Below are 21,644 nucleotides of genomic sequence, written 5' to 3' on the forward strand. Positions count from 1 at the left end.
TTTCACTGCAGAACGAAGGCTTTCTGTATTGCAAGGGACTTTAGCTTGTCAATATCATAACGTCTATGTCCCTTGTTTGGTGGACCCACACTTCTCAGTTTTAGCTTGATGGAGGCTGTCACAAGGTGGTGGTCGCTGCTAACATCTGCACCCCTTCTCACTTTCACATCTGTCAGTGAGCGTCACCATTTGCCACTGATCATGATATGGTCAATCTGGTTCTTATCTCTGCCATTTGGAGAACACCATGTCAGCTTGTGAATTTTACGATGTTCAAATAGGGTTCCGCCGACGGCGAGGTCATTCATATTACAGAATGAATATATTATGATGGTGGATGCTCTAAAATATGAACAAAGACTCTATGTTAATATGAAATTCATCTTTCTGATCCCTCAAGCCTGCCATATATGGCAGCCATAGAAGTTTCTTCCCTCTCTACTTAATTACTTTTCTCTAAAATTACTAACCGTAGAAACAAGTAGAGGAAATTAAGCCTGTTATAAAACTACAGGCGAACTCTGTGCAAGGAACACAGGAACGAGAAAATAGGAGAAAACCCTAGCAAAACAGGAAATAAATACTTGAGATGCTAGAAGGGTAAATATCCCAAATTTAACAGCTGAAATTAAGGTTACGTCTACACTGTGTACCTTACAGCATCACAGCTGTGATGCTGTAAGATCTCTCGTGTAGCCGCTCATCGCTGGCAGGAGAGCACTTTCCTGCTGGCAAAATAAAACCACCACTAAGGAGCGGTGGTAGCTTTGTCGGCAGGAGAGCATCTCCCACTGACAAAGCGCTGTCCACATTGGCTCTTTTTGTTGGTAAAACTTTTGTTGGTTGGGGGTATGTGTTTTTTTTCACACCCCTGACCAACAAAAGTTTTACCAACAAAAGTGCAATGTAGATATAGCCTTAAAAAGTAATGTTAACTCTTTTTTCCATGTTCTGGGCACTGTTTTCCTATTACTATTTCCTGATAATGGGAGTATGATGGTGCAAAATGTATCATGTACTATCAGGTGGAATGATACCTACTGCAGTCAACTTCCTATCTTTAATCCTGAAACATAGAGTAGGGTCATGATTTATTAATTTGTTTAGGATTTTTCTGTACTGAGTAGCCTCAAGATTTAAAAAAAACAAACAAACAAACAAACATGGGTTCAAGCCTTTGTTAACTATTATCTATGTCAACAGTTACATGATTCAGCAAATCTAGTTGTCCTTTTTTTTACAGCACATCATTGTTTGCGTGCTTTAAAGTCAGTAAAGAAAGACATTCTACCGCCTTTGTGTATTGCAAGATGGGCTTCTACTTCCTCTGTGCCTCGAATCACTACACACTATACTATTCATTCTCGGAACAAAGACAAACGATGGGAAGGTAAATGAAAAATTGCATGTTAAGAAAACGATTTGTCTATATTAATTGCAGGCATTTTTAAACGTTACAGCATAGTTATTTTACAGAGATGCTGTTAAGTGCAATACTAAAGATTCAGATAACATTTTATGGTTGCTTGCTTACGATGGTCAGCTTTAGTGCAGCAGAACTGATCATATTTAGTTTGCTCCTAATTAAACTAAGAAAGTATGAGACTTCAGGATGCAAATGTGTAAATCGATCTTGTAGCTATAGACATACAAACCAAAAAGTTAACATCTGTCTTTATCTTATGACCTTATTGCAGTCAGGCTATGTATTTTTCTGCTTTTGTAATGTGGTCTTATGAGTTGATCATGATGAAATAGGGCAAATAAGATATTTATTTATACTATCTTAATCTATAAATTCACTAACCTGAGCAGCTCCTTGGAGAAAGTGGGTGTGACTGGGTCCTCTTTATGTCACAACAATCCCTGTTGCCAGAACAGCGCATGGGGACCCCTGACTGTTAGAGCAAAGCAGCAGATACCTGGGACTGGACCAGCATTCCCAGCATCAGAAGAAGGTGGGAAGAAGGAGGACTGTTAAAGGTTGCTTAATGGCACTTCTCCCCCCTCTTTTCTCCTGAGCTGTACCAAGCACACCTAAGAAGTGAGCGTAGATCTGGGCCCTTATTTTAAGCATTCTAGGATGGCATGAGCACTGGAGATTAGAATCTAAAGTTCTTTCTGTGTCCCTCTTTATTAGCAAAAGCTTAGTTTTATATTCCAAACGTTAGGCAAAAGCACAATTAAAATGCTGCTCATGTACATTATGTTCAAACCTGTTGAATATTAGCCCCACCTTAGTTCAAGGTGACAGTATTTTGATACTTAGTGGCTGATATGACAAAGCAAAACAATAAACTTTAGAGAGAGAGGGGAAGAGAATGGCGAGAGAGCTGTATTATTGGACAAAATTGCTATATCATACTTTGCTCTATTAAAGGGGTGAACATGGAAAGATTTGCAGAAGAAGCTGATGTTGTTATAGTTGGAGCAGGCCCTGCGGGTCTTTCTGCAGCTATTCGACTTAAACAGTTAGCCAATGAGTATGGCAAAGAAGTTCGTGTTTGCTTGGTGGAGAAAGCTGCTCAGATCGGTGCACATACACTTTCTGGTGCTTGTCTTGAACCACGAGCTTTGGAAGAACTCTTACCGGACTGGAAGGAGCGAGGGGTATGAATGCTTAATCATGATTCATCTCTAACTTGAAACAAACTTTGTATCAAGCTCCATGCTGCACCTCTGTATATTATTTCTAAATAAGATGATTTATAAATATCATCTTTCATTGCACAGTTTTTTCCTTTGTTTGTTGTGTAAAAAATTATTGGATAAGAAAGGAACTGTTTGTTTGCGGGGAGGGAAGCCCACTGCCAAAAGCGAATTCCAATAGTTGAGGAGTATTAATTTTGTTGACTTTTTACCTGAATATTATTCTGCCTGAGACTCTGTGTTTTACCTCTCTGTCATGAAATTTTCTCACAAGACCATTATGTCTTTGCGTCATACTACACTAGTTCTTTAATTAGCTCCTTGAGAGGGAGAGAAAATGTCTGCTTCTTGACAAGTAGCAAAAATAGTGTTCAGTGATGACTTTTCTTATTTTTAGGCTCCACTTCAGACTCCAGTAACTGAAGACAAATTTGGGATTTTAACAAAGAATTCCAGAATTCCAGTGCCAATTCTTCCAGGTACAGCTTGTTGAAAAGCTAGAACACTTACTGAAAAAACAGGCCTAAGGCTTAATATAGTTATAAAAAGCTCATCGGGGCTATGTTATATTTTCAAGAAGAAACTATGGTATATGTTGCGAGGCAAGCAATACTGCATCAGCTGCTTTTTAGCAACTTTGTACACAAACTATAATGATGGGAATAGAAGTACTGTACATACTCATTCATAAGCCAAATATTTTTGGTAAAAAGGTGACGCATCAAAGAGCGGGGGTCGGCTTATGTCATAAATATAAAGGGAAGGGTAAACCCCTTTAAAATCCTTCCTGGCCAGAGGAAAAATCCTCTCACCTGTAAAGGGTTAAGAAGCTAAAGGTAACCTCGCTGGCACCTGACCAAAATGACCAATGAGGAGACAAGATACTTTCAAAAGCTGGGAGGAGGGAGAGAAACAAAGGGTCTGTGTCTGTTGGTATGCTGCTTTGCTGGGGATAGAACAGGAATGGAGTCTTAGAACTTTTAGTAAGTAATCTAGCTAGGTATGCGTTAGATTATGATTTCTTTAAATGGCTGAGAAAAGAATTGTGCTGAATAGAATGGATATTCCTGTCTGTGTGTCTTTTTTGTAACTTAAGGTTTTGCCTAGAGGGATTCTCTATGTTTTGAATCTAATTACCCTGTAAGGTACCTACCATCCTGATTTTACAGGGGTGATTCCTTTACTCCTGTTTACTTCTATTTCTATTAAAAGTCTTCTTGTAAGAAAACTGAATGCTTTTTCATTGTTCTCAGATCCAAGGGTTTAGGTCTGTGGTCACCTATGCAAATTGGTGAGGATTTTTACCAAACCTTTCCCAGGAAGTGGGGTGCAAGGGTTGGGAGGATTTTGGGGGGGGGGAAGAAGTGTCCAAACTACGTTTCCCAGTAAACCCAGTTAGAGTTTGGTGGTGGCAGTGGTTATTCCAAGGATAAAGGATAAAATTAATTTGTACCTTGGGGAAGTTGTAACCTAAGCTGGTAAAAGTAAGCTTAGGAGGTTTTCATGCAGGTCCCCACATCTGTACCCTAGAGTTCAGAGTGGGGGAGGAACCTTGACAGCTTATAAATGGGTCTACACCAAAATTTGATGATTTAAAACTCTATGAAATCATTTAATTGAATATCTAATCCATTGTCGTTTTGTTTACCTGGAGCATCTGCAGGCATGGAGCCCTGCAGTTCCCTGCGGCTGCGGTTTGCCGTTCCCAGCCAATGGGAGCTGCAGGAAGTGGCGCCACTTCCCTCAGCTCCCATTGGCTGGGAATGGCAAACCGCAGCCACTGGGGGCTGAGGGGCTCCGTGCCTGCGAACGCTCCAGATAAACAGAATGTCCCGACCCGCCAGCAGCTTATCCTGACGGTCCGGGAGCCGAAGTTTGCCAACCTCTGAAATATAGGATCGACTTATGAAAGGGTCATACAGTTTTTACCATTTTTACTTATCCATCTTGGGGGAGGGTAGGCTTATAAACGAACCGGCTTATGATTGAGTATATACGGTAGGTAGATTGTACATATTAAAACTCACACAATATCTCTGTATAGAGATAGCAATCATAGCAAAAAGATACTAGTATATTGCATTAAACCAAACTTTTGTATTTTTAAAAGTATTACATTTTAAGCATGTACATCTCCTGTGTGTATATGTATATATTTTAATTCATAAACCTGAATAGATTGTGGTGTACTTCTCCCTTTTGCCCAGGCCTTCCAATGACTAATCATGGGAATTATATAGTGCGCCTGGGGCACTTTGTGAATTGGCTGGGTGAGCAAGCAGAAGCTTTGGGTGTTGAGGTGTATCCAGGCTATGCAGCAGCTGAGGTAATAACATAACTATTTGTGTGTGAGAGATTTTAGACTAATTTTCTGGTTTTTAGCAAGACCCATATTACACAGAAATGCTTGAAAAATTAGGGCTCAGTTCTGCAAATTCCTGAATACTCTGTCTCCAATCCAGCAGAGCATTTAAGCACATGATTAATCCCATTGTTTTCAAGACTGAGCCCTTAGTTAAAAGGTTTGGGTTTTTAACCTCCATGTTTTCTGCATTTGGAAATAATTTTAGAAATGGGCTTAAAATGACAGGTCTTTAAAATAGATGATGTTTGAATATTTCCATAGGTTCTTTTTCATGAAGATGGCAGTGTGAAAGGGATTGCCACTAATGATGTAGGCATTCAAAAGGATGGAGCACCTAAAGTGAGTACTTATCTTTTTAATAGATAAAGGTCCAATTCTGTAGTTGCTACATATGTCATTCTAGTGCCATTGTTGTGCTTGGTGTTATACCTTTAAAACAAACAAACAAACCAAAAATCCCTGGGATTATCAGTGAAAGTCTTCAGAGAAGGAGGAATTGTTTAAGGAGGGATTTGAATGAAAATCGGAGAGGTCTGTTTGGCCAGAGGTGGCGTCTGGAAGGATGAAGTGGGAGGAAGGAGGCGACTGAATGGAAGAAGTCATGAAGGTGAGTGGGAGAGAGATCTGTCCAACTGGTAACTCATAAAATACAAAACACTGTTGTTCTAATGACTGATTGCTGCCTTCTGCCCTTTTTGCAATTTTGTTGTACTTTGCTGACTCCATCCCATCTGCCTTTTGTGGGCAAGGTGCTTACTGGATGAATCCTCCTGCCTGTCTGGTACCTGTCTGTATCCACTTAGTGTTTCCTCCTTTGGAGTATTTTTTTTTTTTTGTTCACTTTTCAAAATGTGCTTTTCCTGCTAATAAGGAGGCCAAGGTTCCTACGTTTAAAATAGTTGACCATGAAATCATATATTTACTACACTCTCGTCTTGAAATAATTCAAACAGAACAACTGTCACCTCCCTTTGTTACCCCAAATAGCTAAAATTATTTTCAATTCTATATTTTCACCAGTAGATGGTACCAGTAATATTCACATTTGTTGCAGTAGTTGAAAGCCTGATTTTATTCCTGATGTAAAGAGCCCCAGACCTAGGAACTGTAGAAAAGAACAGAACGTCTTCTATGAGTTGTAAGAAAACTGCACCACTTATTCAGAAATTTCTCTCTCTTTTGACAAACATTTTTATTAACCTTAATGTTTAGGGTCCCAATTCTACAAACACTTAGGCAGGTGGCAAAGAGTCCTGTGGCACCTTATAGACTAACAGACATATTGGAGCATAAGCTTTCATGGGTGAATACCCACTTTGTCGGAACACTTGCACAGGTCTTTAATTTTAGGCTCGGTGAATAGTTCCATTGAAGTCAGCTGTACAGCTCACAATGGATGGAGTTAAAGATGTCCAAGTGTCTGCAAGATCAGGGCCTTGATCAGTAAATTTACTAAAATTATAAGCTCTTTGAGGCGAGGAATGTCTTTTGTTTGTCTTAGAACAGTGCCTAACTAATGGGGCCCTGATCCATGACTGGAGCCTCAACACACAACCATAGTACAAATTAACTAAAATATGTGACGGCGATGGCATAAATATACAATAAAACAAGCATTTGTTCTTTTATAGGTGCAGGAGAAAGATGCTAACTGCAAAACATTTTTTGTTACTTAAATTTATAAATTTGAAACCTAGATAATGTAGGATGTCTACACTTAGAAACCATAATTAAATAACTTATGTAACTGCCGTTATCTTAGCAAGGACATGGCTTCTGTGAAACTGCACCATATGCATGCATAGTCATATTAACAAAAGTAACAAGTCCATTCTTAGTCATCTGTATGCTGTAAATACAGTTCACCTTCTGCTTCTCAATCAGAAATGCAGAAAGTGGGGAAAGTTCCAGCAAAAACTGGCACTTACCTACCCCTAAGCCAGTATACAAGGAACATAGTACTTTTAGTTCCATCCCCAATGCCCTGTGAGAAAACTGTAATAAATTAAGTCAAATAAAAAATTTCAATACCATTTTTTTGAGTTCGGGTAGGAGATATATATAATATCCTTTTGACAAAAATGCTGAAAGAAAACTATTAATCCACCTCCTGGGAGAATTTTTTTTAAATCCTAATTTAATTCCTTCTAAAATATTTGAGTTTTTCCATAATATAATACATCTACAAACATATTAATACCACTTTTATGGTAACAAAGGCAATTACTACTAAAATAACATATTTAGTTTTGGATTCTACATATCCAAACTTATCTTGCACCAGATCTTTTTTTTGGTTGACTTATTTTCCGGCTAATATCCAGTCCTAGTAAGATCTCATTGTGTATTTCAGCATACCAGATTTGAGCAATAATTTGTTTGGATCATTTCATCTCTTTTTCACTTATGAACCCAGCCCCAGGGTACTGATCTCTAAAAGTCCCGTGTATGAACTGGAGACACTTCATCATAGTTGACTATCACAAGATCCATCCAAGAAGATGTTGCTGGGCATGGATCAGCGTTCACGTCACACACCCTGTCAGTGCCTGGCCCAGGCTGGGAAAGCTAATGATCCATCTAGCACACACAATTCAGTGATGAATCCTGGTCCTGAGGTACATTGCGCATATGCTAAGAAGATGTCAAGTTTTATACTAAATCCTATTCCATCCAACCAATGGACAAAATGTCATGCAGTGGAAGGTCAGCAGCGGAATGACATGCTGTGACAAAGTAGGAATTTTTTGTAATATTTTTTTTCATTAATCCTATTTGTGCCTCAGTTTCCTCATACTTGGCCTGGCTACCGAGTGAAAGATGGGAAGGATTAAGCTTGCTTTTATGGAAGGCTAAAGAGCTATAGGTGTGTGGGTGAGTGTTGCCTAGCTGAGCGGACTGAATGGGTCATTAAAAAGGACTGGCCCAGGCCAACCCACATCAGAGGAAAATCCAAAAAGACAATGGAAAACCCTGTTACCAGGATCTGGACACCTAGCAAACAAGGACATAGAAGGAAGAGATTTTTCTCTGTCACACAGCAAGGAAGCTAAGCAGAGGCCCCAGCTCAAGAACAAAAGACTGAGATGAGTGAGATGGAGGAATGAAGAATTGGCTTCTGTAAGGAGCCTAGGCACGCTCACCTGGGAACTGACTAAGGTGATCAGAGAGAGAGAGAGAGAGAGCCTGAAAATGGAGTTCACTGAAGCTTGGCTGGTGAATTGCACTGGGCTGACCAGAATGGACTGTGCTTTAATCTTTATTTCTGTGTGCTAACTTCCAGTGCTGTGTTCCAGTTGACTAGTAAACCCCACAGTTTTGAAATTGCAGCTTGAGTGTCACTGCAAATATTGGATGAGATGTGTTATTCCCTTGAAAGAGCATACAGGTCTCTAACTAGGAGTCTCTCTCAGTTGGACTTGCTGAGCAGAGCTCACAGTGTGAAGTGAGAGGGCTGAAGCCCTAGAGGTTGTCTCAGGAGATGGTGAGGCTGCATATACTACCCTGAGAGAAGAGTGGACCCCCTGAGGGTCTGGTATATTGAAGGGGTTCCTCAAAGAGACTGTTTAAAAACTGGGGGCACAGCATTGATTCTGTGGATCTGTGACACAGCTACCTGGGTGAGGTCCTGACCTCCAGTCTGGCCTCTTGATGCTGGGTAAAAGGGCCTGTATAGTGTAAATGTGCTCTAAGAGCCCCCTATTTGGCTAGAGGATCATTGTCCTGATATGAAAACTGTGGAAGACAGCCCTGCACACACACTCTGGCACAGGGGGAGTATGGTGGTGGGGTGGCAGGAGTGTTTCAGGGGTGGGACCACAGCACACAGTGCTGCAGTTTCTGGGCAAGCCCGGGAAGGCTGCAGTAACATCGACAAGTGCCCAGCAGCTGCTTCAGTCTCTGGAGAATCAGGAAGATCCAAAAGTGCCTTAACAGCACCTCTGTCTCCCTTTCCCTCACCCATGTTATCTAAACAGCATGGTGACTACAGGTGCTCTGCTTTACAGGCTATCTTTGAAAGAGGTTTGGAGCTACATGCCAAAGTCACGTTCTTTGCAGAAGGTTGTCATGGACATCTTGCCAAACAATTGTACAACAGATACAATCTAAGGGAGAAATGTCAACCCCAGAGCTATGGTATCGGACTGAAAGAGGTATCTGTACTTAGTTTTATCACAATACTTGTAAGCTTAAATGATTGAAGTATAAGACTTGCTGCAAACTAGACTGTTTTAAAATGTGTGTATAAACTGCTTTCTAAAACTGAGGTTTTTGCTTTAGATTGCGCACTTAAGTAGCGAGTGGTGGATTTTGACAAGAGCTTAGAGTTAAGTTTTTAAACTTTTGAATCATTTTAGTATTATACAATAAGGAGTGTGAAAAGGCCTGTTTAAGTTGTGACATCCATCTCCTGGCCAAGGCAGGGTTAGTCCCTATTGTACTTTTCCTTCTTACTCACCTTAACTTCTGATATGACATTAACTCCTTTGCTTTTGTGCTGCCATTTTATTTTTATTTTTTTGAACATCGTAACTAATTCTAGGTAGTCTTGTTTGGTTGCCCTTCCTCTTTTTTTCCATTTACAGTGCAGGTATTCTTTAATTTTTGTGAAGCTGTGCTGGTCACTTCACTATCCATCTGGTTTTGTTTCCAAACTAAATTCACTCTTTAAATTGATTTAAATTGTATTTCTTTTTAAGGTCCACTTTTAGCCTAGTACTTGCTGTCCCTGATTAAGGGAGAACAAAGGTACACCTAAGTTGGAAAACTGTCTAGGCACAGCTGTCTGCAAGCCCTAGCAATCTTGTGACTATTCTGTGACATGTTGGGATATAAGCTAGCTGGTGCCCTGTTGCATTACAGTGAAGTGATGGCTAGAAACTTTCTTTGACCTATACAGCAGATGTCAAAATTGTGCTAGCTACATATTGTCTGCAGTGTTAATTCAATATGCGTATAATTAAGACATTGTGTTAGGGTTTTATTTTTGGAAAATATTTTTAATGTTTTTTCTGAGAACAAATATATTACACTGGTAAAGTAATGGTTGGTTTTAAACAAAGTATATTCAAAGTTTGATCATATATTAACTTGAGTTCTTTAACCATCAGTGTCTACTCCAAACTATGTATATTATCTGCAAAATAATTTTTTAGATTTCTGTATTTTTTAAAACTGTGAAACTATATGAACTTTTACAAAACTTCAAGTAGTACAGTTTAGTAGAAGGTTGGCTTTTGAGGTTCCAAATAAGTGATTATAGTAGCTTATTTTAGCTCCCAAGTATAGAAGTTATTAAGAAGAATTTTCACTGTTAAGTAGCCCAACATTTTTGCTTCCTTTTAATAAATAAATAGTTAGTGTAAGCTTGTGCTTTTCTTGCATTCATTCATGCATAAGTTATTAAAATAATTGATGCAAAACGCAGGCTCTTCTGTGATTAATGGTGGGTGCTGGGGCTGGGACAAAGGACCATGCTGTTCATTGAATTTGCTGATGTGAGTTGTTTTAAGGAAGGAAAGTATTTGAATTGCCACTTTACAAATCATCTCAGCATATTTTCCTGCCCTTACTCTGTCTTCAGCTGTATGAGCTTTATCATATGCCACAGCGTAGAAAATTCAAAGTAATGTTTTTGCAATCTTGTCCCTATCATTTCTAGTTGGGTTTTGTTTTTATATTGCATTATTAAAATGTCCAGCCTGTACTTGCATTATAAAGTAGTCTCTATTCCAGTTGTGGCTTATTGATGAAAAGAAATGGAAACCAGGAAGAGTGGAACACACTGTGGGCTGGCCCTTGGACAGACATACATATGGAGGATCATTTCTTTATCATTTAAATGAAGGTGAACCATTGGTAGCTCTTGGGTTTGTGGTAAGTAATGGTTTGCTACTAGAACAAAATTTTAAGTTTCTGCTTTAAAGCAGGAAATGCTAGAACTTCTTGATGAACAGTTGTAAGAATATTTTAACATATGCATAGGTATGTATTTTTCCTTAAAACTTTATCTGAGAAATGCTAAACCATTTATATGAAAATTTTCCCAAAGAAATTCAACCTAAGGCAGGCACCCAGCATTGGAAATTTCAGCCCAGATGGGGTCTTCTATAATGGGAAGTACTAGGCAACCATAACTACAAATATCGCTGCTTGCATCACCTATAAGAGCAAGATGGGTGTCAAGTAAAATTGTAAATGAGTTTGCATGACCAGTTGCGTGTGTTAGCATTCAGGTACTCAATTACCCTTGCAAACTGTATCAGCTTTTTCAGAATCTTGTTAATACTTGGTTCTTGTACTACCATGCTGATCATGGATAAATGTATTCCCTCCTGTTTAAGTAGTATAAACAACTTTCCCCCCAAATCCCATTTTCCCTTTGCCTCTATCTTCTATACCTTCATAACCTCCAGACCAGACTATTGCAACAAGGCCTTTGCATTAAGGCAGTGGTCCCCAAACTGTGGGGCACGCCACCCCTTTAAGGAGTGTGGAGGAACATTTGGGGCGCGGGACGTGCGGCAGGGCCCAGGACAGGCTCCACTTGGGATGGGGAGGGAACGCCATGCTTCCAGACTTGCTCCACCCCTCCTCTTTCAGCCCCTTTTCTTTTCCGTCTCCAGTCCCGTTTTGCCCTCAGCCCAACTCTGCCCTTATTCCTTCTCTTCTCTCAGACCAACTCCTTCTCTAGCCCCAGTTCCTCTCCAAGCTCCACTGCTAAGATGACCTTGGCTGTGCAGTAATGGAGGGGAGGCACAGACGGATTCCGTTAATGGTAATTGGGGGTGCGATGGGAACAGTTCACTTATCAATGTATTAAGGTCTTGTGTACATCAGGAAAAAGCACAGAATAGCAACTGCACACTAGCACCCAATGTAGCCACTCGTATTTCATACGAAGAGTGACTTTGTGCAGTTTAGCTTAATCCATTCATTCTGTCTTTGTATCATTGTTCCCTTGGTGCTTTATATGGATGCTTCACTCATTTGGAAATGTTAAATGACTCAACTTTAAGCCATGTAAAAGTAGTGCTTGAAAAATTTATCAATGAGTGGCTGAAACTAACTACTTATTTACCCAGAGTCGAAGGAGAAGCCTCTGGGCAATACCTAGTGATCAGAGCATTGTTTTCATATGACTTTTAAGAAGTTTTATGTTTCAACCACACTGTTCAGGCAAACTGTTTAAAAATGCAGTTTCATTATGATTATTTTATTTCCAGTGGGATGGACTTTGGCTTAGTTATGGGAGCTGGTTACAACTTGGTTAGATACTTTTGGGACAACCTTGTAGCGAAGTCCTCTGACTTGGTTCTGAGCATAGTGTTAATGGGTCTGACGTAGGCCATGAATATAGTTTGGCTGCTTCTTGCATCTTGAATATAATGAAGTTGGTGTAACATGAAAGTGGACCTAACATACCATGTTTTAATGCTGATATGGCACTTTAAAGTAGGAGTATAAAATAACTTTTGTTGAAATGTTCACATTTTAATATTCATGGCATGTTTTATGTTTTGTTTTAAAGGTTGGTTTAGATTATCAAAATCCCTATTTGAGCCCATTTAAAGAGTTCCAGAGATGGAAGCATCATCCCAGTGTGGAGCCCACTTTTGAGGGTGGAAAAAGGATTGGCTATGGTGCTAGAGCCTTGAATGAAGGTGGTTTCCAGGTAAGGGTGTGTTTGGGGTTTTTGTTTGGGTGTGGGCATTTTCTTTTGTAACACTACTAAACTATTTATCCTGAATTCCCTGTGGCCCTAGTAACAAGAACTAGTTATACTTGTAATATCTAAACTAAAATGTCTTCAATTGGTCTGTCGTCAAGTGACCATTGAAATAAAAGATTGGATAAGGACAAAAGGAATTTCTGGACATAAAGCAATGCCTTTTAGAACCAGGAAGTCTCATTCGCCTTTCTAAAATGAATTGATCAACTCCTATGAATATTGTCAGGCCTTGAGAAAATGCCACGCTATCTACTAAATTAGCATGTCCTATGATATGTCTTGTGTCTGTGTTACAGCAAAATATGTACAGGAGTAAAGAGAGAGAGTTGAATAGTCATTACTGTATTTTTGCTAGGAGGAAGTGGCCAGATGTGCCTCTTTGCCCTGGGCTATACCAATTTATGTGAGAGAATAAGGCATTTGCTATAGACATTCTCCAGTGGTCACCATGAGTTCAGCTGAATATCCTGCTTTTGTACACATCTCTCCTCTGTTCTGAATAATGTGTAACTTGGTTTATTGCAGGGGTAGGCAACCTGTGGCACGCATGCCAAAGGTGGCATGCGAGCTGATTTTCAGTGGCACTCACGCTGCCCGGGTCCTGGCCACCGGGGGGGGGGGCTCTGCATTTTAATGTACTTTTAAATGAAGCTTCTTAAACATTTTAAAACCCTTATTTACTTTACATACAACACTAGTTTAGTTATATATTAAAGACTGATAGAAAGAGACCTTCTAAAAATGTTAAAATGTATTACTGGCACGCAAAACCTTAAATTAGAGAGAATAAATGAAGTCTTGGCATACCACTTCTGAAAGGTTGCCGACCCCTGGTTTATTGTATGTAATTTGTGTTATATCTACATTAAATGGAGTTTACTTTTCTGTATGTTAAAACTTGCTAGTTGATCATTAATTTTTAACTACTCCACTCTTCAAGGCATGTGCCATTTAAAGGTGTGTTTGCTGGCTTTAAAAATGTTGCATTGATCAGTAGGAAATAAATGTCCATAGGAACAAGAATGGTAATTGTCTGGAGCAATCATACGAACATATATGGTGCCTTGATGATATCTATAGTAGAAGTCTTTGACCAGTTAGCACATGGAGTACAGAATTATGTTTGAGTAGAATTATAGCTCTTAGTTTTTCTCTCTTTTTGGTGAAGATATTGCCTCATACATATAGAAGGATATATGTACAAAATTACCCTCGGCAGTTCCAAATTTGTATACTATAGATAAACTTAAGGCCATATTCTTCTGTCTTTGAGGAACATGCAATTTGAAAAGCTTGGTTTTAGTGACTTGTCCAATATCACTTAGGAACATATGACAGAAGCAGGGATAGAATCCAGTTTTCTCAGGACAGCATTCAACTGCCTTAATTGTGAGACTGTCCTTTCTCTTCCTACAACCCACTGCCTCGTTCACTACACACTTTCCACCTTTTGCACCAAATGAGGCAGAGGGTCCTACAGACAACAACCTCCTTTACTACACAACCCTGATTCATTCCCAGAGCAGGTCCATCTTGTGCACTGAATGAGGCAAGGGTTCCATGGGAAACAAAGGATGTGATCATGCCGTTGAAGACTTTATCGTAATGTATATACGCAAAGGAGGGCAAATTAAGGTCACACAAGCAAGCAACCTTGATTTCTGGAATTTCCTAACTTTTGAGTGCTTGACTTTGCAACCTTAAAAATGTTGTGTTTATGTAGCTTGTGTGTAACTTCCTAAATTTTTAAAAAACGCACTGAAAAAACCCAATTTCCTTCATACTCTGAAAGGGAGCATTTAATAGTGGGCACAGATACTGTCTACACCCTCCAACCCAACCTCTCTATAGCTCAGTCCTATCTTTTCCCCATTCTGGCTCCTTATCCCAATGCTATTAGCCTTGCCTACCCAGTCCCAGTCTCCACTGCTCAGGCTTCTTATCCTAGTCGTAAGAGCATAGGAGTGGTCATACTTGGTCAGACCAATGGACCACCTATCCCTGTATCCTGTGTCTGACTGTGGCCAGTGCCAGTAGCTTCAGAGGCAATGAACAGAACAGGGTAATTCCTGGTGATCACCTGTTAAGTCCCAGCTTCTGGCAGTTAGAGGATTATGGACACCTAGAGCATGGGGTTGTATCTCTGACCATCTTGGCTAATACCCACTGATGGACCTAGTTTCCATGAAATTATCTAATTCTTTTTTGGACCTAGTTATACTTATGGCCTTCACAGTATCCCATGGCAATGAGTGCCATGGAAATATTCACAATTCCTGGCCTGCAGTGATACATAGACTTAATACAGTAAGGTCTCCCAAAAATATTGGAGGGAAATTGCCATATATATAACACTACTGTGAGTACTCCTGGGGTTCTCCTGATAGCGCCAGAGCACTATCTGCTTGAGAGTCTTGTGGAATTCACAAAACATGAATGGAGATCTAGTGATAATTTATATTAAAGTGGCTTAACCGTTATGTTCTCTCTAAAGAGAGTGTTTGCACTGATGCAGGAAGATATGGGAATTTGCAAAATTTTGGAAAAGACAGATGGAACGGGAAAAATATATTTAATAAAAAGAGTCAGCCAGGAAACCACTTTTATTGTCCCCGGTACTATGCCAAGCAGAATTAGTTATAATACAGTACTAGTGGTATTCATGAACGTAGAGGATGTAACGAGTGCATTTAATCCCATGAAATCCGTATGTAGCTGTGTAACTGTGTTTAGGGACATCACCTGAGAAAATGTCCAGTTGAAGATTTAAAAACTGCTATTACCCTGTCTGACCCCCAAACCCAGTTGCCTTCACTGTGAAGGCAATCTCAAGTTCGCAGCTTGAGGGGAGTAACCAGCACACAAAACAAACACTGTCCTGTAAAGAGGAAGGAATGCTGTAACGCATCTTCAAATTTTAGTAACTATCCTCCTGTAAGCATTCCAACTTAGCAAGAAAAAAAATCTTCAAAGATAATCCAAATGTGGTTATATATACTTATTGGAATTTCTTGATGTTTTTGCTCCATGTGACTGACATATGAATCATTTAGTTATTTTAGGGATGTGGCTTTAGAGGTTTACTTTTCCACAGGCAAACTTCTCAGAAGTGACCCTCACTACTTGATTATATTATACTTCTCAAAAGAAAGGGAGAGGGAAAGATGTGCCCAGAAACCATTCCATTATTGGTCTCTGCACAACTTTTTTTCCTTAAAGGAACTGAGACTTTGTGCCAAACTCAGTAATGCCTGGAAAGTCAATCTGTCAACTAAGAAAGAGGATGCAGACTTGAGAACTAAACAGGGAGCTAGACTGATACAGTTACAATGAGAGGACGGAAGCTTGACTTATTAAAGCAGAGAGGAGGTGGGTGAGGTAATACCTTTTATTGGACCAACTTCTGTTGGTGAAATAGACAAGCTTTCAGGCTACATAGGCATTGTCATTTTAAACGCGGGAGCAGAAGATCCGTGGCGGGGAAGAGGAGGCACCTGTTAAGTGACCTTATCATAGTCTATTCAGTAGAGCAATCATTTTGAGAGGAATAGTGTAATGAGATCACATTTGTTTTCTTGAGCTTCCATTTGATTAAACAAAACCCATGACATTCTGCAATACTGGCCTTGATATCTCTTATTTGCTCAGGACCTGGTCTCATGCCAGATTTGTTTTCCATCATACACGCTCATTTAAAAAAAAAAAAAAAAATCTTAATCTCACTGAATTTTTCTCTACAGTCTATACCCAAACTCACTTTCCCTGGTGGAGTATTAATTGGTTGCAGTCCTGGTTTCATGAATGTTCCTAAAATCAAAGGTACACACACTGCAATGAAAAGTGGCATGTTGGCTTCAGAAGCTGTTTTCAACCAACTAACTAATGAGAACCTCCAATCGAAGACAATAGGTAAGATCGTATTTAAACTTGTAACTGGCTTGTGTGTTCAGTTGAAGGAACTATTTGAAAGCCAAATAAACCACCTCTTCTAAGTTGGTTTAAGAGAAAATTGTACATTGTTTAAGCGAAGTATACTTTTTAATGACAGCTGCTTCCCCACAACTACAAGTTCTTATTCATTTTAAAAATGTATTACGTGGTAAGTACAGATGTAGTGAGAGAAACTATTGCTGCATCTTTAGCAACTGGACTCTCCAGCTTTTCCTTAATACAGCAGGCAAAAAAAGATATTTAGGGACTATCTACACCAGAGGTGGGCAAACTATGGCCTGCGAGCCACATCCTGATCAGCCCCTGAGCTCCTCCCCTGCTGTCCCTCCTCCCCCGCAGCCTCAGTGTGCTGCGCTGCCAGCACTCCTGCTGCTCTGAGTGGCATGGTGGGGTTGGATAAGGGGCAGGGGGCCCCGGGGGGCAGTCAGGGGATGAGGAGCAGGGGTGTGTGGATAGGGGGTGGGGTTCCAGGGGGCAGGGGCCAGGCTGTTTGGGGGGAGACAGCCTTCCCTACCTGGCTCTCCATACAGTTTTGCAACCCCAATGTGGCCCTCCGGCCAAAAAGTTTGCCCACCCCTGATCTACACTAACAAGTCCAGTATTTTAGTGCACTGTTTTCTTCCATGGTCATGGGGATCTGTTTTATAGTAGACCTCCTGTCAGTGTGGACAGGAAAATAGTGTTTCCTAATGTGGGTACAGAACTGCTTTCCCATGCATGTAATAAATTGTTTAACAGACACCCTAACCTATGGCAGAACACTGCACAGTATATTAATGGCTCTTTTAGTATAGATGGTTCTGTAAATTCTATTTCCTGTATTTCAGAATCCATTCCCATATAAAATTACTAATTGGGGGAAATGTCTCCTCATGGAGTTTTGCTTTAATAAGTTGTCTTCTCCAGGCCTTACTTAAAAGATGGTCTGCTATAGTGAAATTACCTTTAGCACATAGTACAATAAAATATTAGACTTCTTGCATTGAGGATGGAGTTTTCAAATCACAGTGCTCATGGTTGCATAGCTGTAAGTTTTGTATATATAATCTTTTGAAGCTTGGTGGTCGGATAATAGGTGGGTTACTCTAGTTAGCTTACAGCTTAGCAGAGTCTAAAGTGAACTTACAGCACTGGCATCCTCATTGTCATTTGTTCAGTCATTTTGCATTTTCAAAGGCAAAATGATTTTGATAAACTGCCTCTGTCTGGAAGTTTAACATTTCTCAGAGTATTCATAGAGTTGTGCTCAAAGCCAGAAAGAACCATTAGATCATTTAGTCTGACCTCCTGTAAATCACAGGCCTCTACAGAAATCTGCCATCCAAACATCATGGTGAAGCACTATAGTCTCGTGTATTCTTGCTTTCCATTCCAAAGTCCCTTTTCTCCTATCACCAGGCAAGAGAAGTTTTAAGGACTTAAGGGGTCCCATTCCTGAACACAAGAACCTGTAGCACCACTTCGTTTTATAAATATTTGAAAACTGAATTTAAGCATACCTGCTTTGATAATTTTACGTACAAATATACTAGACACTCCTGGAAAAAGTGTCTGAGAAAGTTAGAACTGTATTTCAGAAAAGAATCCCCATTTTAAGCATTTAAGTGTACAGTTGGCTTTCATTACAAGCTCTCATTTTCTTCCGTGGTAATAAAGGAATTTAGGTTCACTATATTATAAATGAGTCTAAATCTAGTTTTAAAAAAAAACCTTGATCTTTGTGCTTTGAAAATGATTTAATCCATTGCTAATAACCACTTCTCAACTTGCAACAAATTCTTATTTCAAGGACCTAATCTTCCCTGAAATCATGCTATAAGCATTTAACAAATAATGTATGTTACCACTAGGACTTGATGTGCCTGAATATGAAGAAAACTTGAAGAAATCCTGGGTGTGGAAAGAGCTCTATTCTGTTAGGAATATCCGACCTTCCTGCCATGGAGTACTGGGTGTCTATGGAGGAATGATTTATACTGGTATATTTTATTGGATACTGAGAGGAATGGAACCATGGACATTAAAACATCCAGGTAATTTTCTTTGAGAAAATACACATGTACATTTTGTATCTGTCTTATGGTCTCTTGTGGTTTCGCATTAAGCAAGGTTGGATTGGGTCAGTACTCAAGTCATGTTAAAAGGGAGGATGTAGAAAGTAAGTGTCTGTAGGTGGTGGTTTTGTGTGTCCTATGGAATCAGTGACCTGCTGTAGTTCAATAGAGGGATTGGGGGCACCATACTACTGGAGATAATCTTTCTGTTGAGACACAGCTAACATGACCATTTGTGGCTAAGAATTCTACAGAACATTTTGCAAAGGTAATGGGAGTCTCAGCTCCAGTTGCCTTACTGTAAATTACAGTTTTTGATTTGGATAACTGTACATTAATTTCAACTAAATATTTGCACGCTAGGAAACTTAATGTTTCATTCAAAATTACTTTAGGGCCAGACTCTGATCAGCTAAAGCCAGCCAAAGATTGTACTCCTATTGAATATCCAAAGCCTGATGGAAAAATCAGTTTTGATCTCCTGTCCTCTGTGGCTCTAAGTGGGACAAATCATGAACACGACCAGCCTCCTCATTTGACTCTGAAGGATGACAGTGTCCCTGTGAACAAAAATTTAGCTATATACGATGGGCCAGAACAGAGATTCTGTCCTGCAGGTAGGTAATTAAAATGAACAATGGTTGAATAAACTAACAGCTTTGCAAAGTGAAGGGAAAGGTACTTACATATTTTTACTGAAATGTTTCAGAAGGGGAAATGACCTGGCCTAGTAGGCCTTTTAGTTCCTTTAGGCAGTGGTTCCCAAACCGTTTAAGATAACTACCAACTGCATTTTGTCTTTCTTGGGGACCCACCCATATCCCTGCTTGTCCCTCTCCAGCAGCATGGTTGGCTTCTCCCCTGCCCACTCCCCCAGCTAGCTATACACTCCCCATGACTGGGCTGTGATAGTTACCAAGCTGCTGACTCTCTACCCAAAACTCACTCCACATGCTGCTAGGGCATATCCAGGCTGTTTTCTGTGTGTTCACTGGCCCCTTCCTCTGTGCACCAGGCAGCATCAACAGTCCAGAAGCAGCAGCTGGAGCCTGTCCCTGCCCTGCATATGCTCTGGAGACACTCTACTGGTTCTGCTGCCTAGGGGAAGAGTTGTGGGGGGTGGCCTTCTGGGGTACACTGGACCCAAGGTCCTTCCTGAACTAATTTTTTGGGGAAAATGCATTTCTTGACAAAGCAATTGTCAATACAAGTGTACAAGAGACAACTGAACTACATAATGAAGTTACCAGATGGTAGTCACAGCATTTGTAAGGTAATGGTTATTGAAGAGTGCAAGTGTTTGTAATAGAATCTTTTAAATCTAGGTCTTAGCATTCAATTGTTTACTCATCTGTCCACTGCAGTGACACATCATTCTTATCTTTTGCAGGTGTTTATGAATATGTTCCCCTGGAAACAGGAGAAGGGTTACGGTTGCAGATAAATGCTCAGAATTGTGTCCACTGCAAAACATGTGATATTAAAGACCCAAGCCAGAATATTAACTGGGTAGTACCTGAAGGGGGAGGAGGGCCAGCTTATAATGGAATGTAAACTTGATCAAAACTATCCAGTGTACTTCCCGGACACGTCATAACCTCACACAAATATATGCTATGGTGTAACTAAGCCTATCACTGACTGAACGTTAATTGGGTGAGGTTACTGAGCCAGCTGAATTTCATACCACTATGTGGTAAGAAATTTCATTAACCACTATGTTAAATAGTGAATGCAAAGTCAAGGCAGTCAGACAGATCTTAGCCTTAGTTATGAAAGAATATGCCTTTTTACTAGATCAAAGACGGTGGTGCAGCTTTCCCAAGTGCTGTTTTCTGTGACTTACAACTTGATGTTAGATCTCTTGCCAAAGTTCAGTGGAAACACCCTGAACCACAGCTGTAAAAATATGGTGAATTCACGTTTTCTGCTCCTTCCTACCATGTTCTATCAATGCAATTTTGGTTAATTTTCAGTTGCATTAGGGAAAATGAGTCAAGCAAGGGAATACTGTATCACTGCTTTCAAAGGTTACATTAAGTAGACAGGCAAATATTTAGCAAGCTTCCTGTTTCAAAGGAAGAAACTTTTAATAAAGCTAGTTTGCCATAAAACGTGGTTTTGAGTGAACAACTGAGTTTATGAATAGTGTTTACAAACTGTTTGTTTGTCTTAGACAGAACTACTTATAGTGGTACTGATGTATACATGCTGACTTGCTGCTCTAGTGAAGGAACTAATGGGAGAATACTGTACGTCAACTTGCTCCCTGGGTGTTAAAACTGATGATCTGGTAAACGTTTAAGAATAACTAATATGGTTAAGTATGTGCCTTATTGTTTTCTGAGAGTCACTTTAGCTATAAAAACCATTGAAAACCAAAATTTTTACTTTTAGTATGAAACTCCAGTTTAAATAGTAAACATTGGAAATAATCAATTGAGTGCGGTATAGGACAGATAACAGAAGTAACACTTGCCTCTACGGTGTCTTGTCTCATATAGTAGGAGTGCTTACAATAGTGTATGGGTCAGTCATTCAGTGCCTAAACTTTAACAAGAAACCTTCACTTAAGCAAACATTTTAGCATAAGCTGCTTTTTCCTTTTCCTTTTGGGCCTTTATCTTCTGTTTCACCTTGAGTGCTTCAGTTTGGATAGCTGTTTAAAAAAAAAAACACACAACATGGCTTTCCACCTCCTATAGTTGTCCCACAGCACTATATCAATCACCCATTTTTATTTTATGCTTTACATAAGCTAAACTGTGTCTGCCTGGATTCTAGTCATAGGGAGTAGTTATCAAGCTGGGTACTAGTGAAAAATCCTCCCCAACTGTTTTTTCCATTCAATTGCAAAATAGGATAAATAGGCTCAGAGAAATGGATGTAGGAA

The 21,644-nt window shown here is 39.8% G+C and overlaps 2 protein-coding genes across 5 annotated transcripts in view; one reads left to right on the plus strand and one right to left on the minus strand.

Annotated features, from left to right (window-relative positions):
* ETFDH (electron transfer flavoprotein dehydrogenase) overlaps positions 1–20,884 on the plus strand; it is a 29,906-nt gene extending 9,022 nt beyond the window's left edge. The window contains exons 2-13 of one of the 2 annotated variants that reach the window (XM_073341471.1): positions 1,244–1,390; positions 2,381–2,610; positions 3,047–3,128; positions 4,857–4,975; positions 5,276–5,353; positions 8,992–9,168; positions 10,751–10,891; positions 12,546–12,689; positions 16,487–16,655; positions 18,548–18,730; positions 19,147–19,368; positions 20,142–20,884. In XM_073341471.1, coding sequence (XP_073197572.1) covers positions 1,244–1,390; positions 2,381–2,610; positions 3,047–3,128; positions 4,857–4,975; positions 5,276–5,353; positions 8,992–9,168; positions 10,751–10,891; positions 12,546–12,689; positions 16,487–16,655; positions 18,548–18,730; positions 19,147–19,368; positions 20,142–20,305 — 1,856 coding nt within the window. In that variant the 3' untranslated portion in view covers positions 20,306–20,884. The remainder of the gene's footprint in view (positions 1–1,243; positions 1,391–2,380; positions 2,611–3,046; positions 3,129–4,856; positions 4,976–5,275; positions 5,354–8,991; positions 9,169–10,750; positions 10,892–12,545; positions 12,690–16,486; positions 16,656–18,547; positions 18,731–19,146; positions 19,369–20,141) is intronic. The other variant, XM_073341472.1, reaches the window with a different exon arrangement.
* The window catches only part of PPID (peptidylprolyl isomerase D), a 31,592-nt gene continuing 24,370 nt past the window's right edge, over positions 14,423–21,644 (minus strand). For all 3 annotated transcript variants that reach the window (XM_073341475.1, XM_073341474.1, XM_073341473.1), the window contains one exon: positions 14,423–21,410. In XM_073341475.1, coding sequence (XP_073197576.1) covers positions 21,322–21,410 — 89 coding nt within the window. In that variant the 3' untranslated portion in view covers positions 14,423–21,321. The remainder of the gene's footprint in view (positions 21,411–21,644) is intronic.

Source organism: Lepidochelys kempii, chromosome 4 (assembly GCF_965140265.1).
Source record: "Lepidochelys kempii isolate rLepKem1 chromosome 4, rLepKem1.hap2, whole genome shotgun sequence".
Classification (NCBI taxonomy): Eukaryota; Metazoa; Chordata; order Testudines; family Cheloniidae; genus Lepidochelys; species Lepidochelys kempii.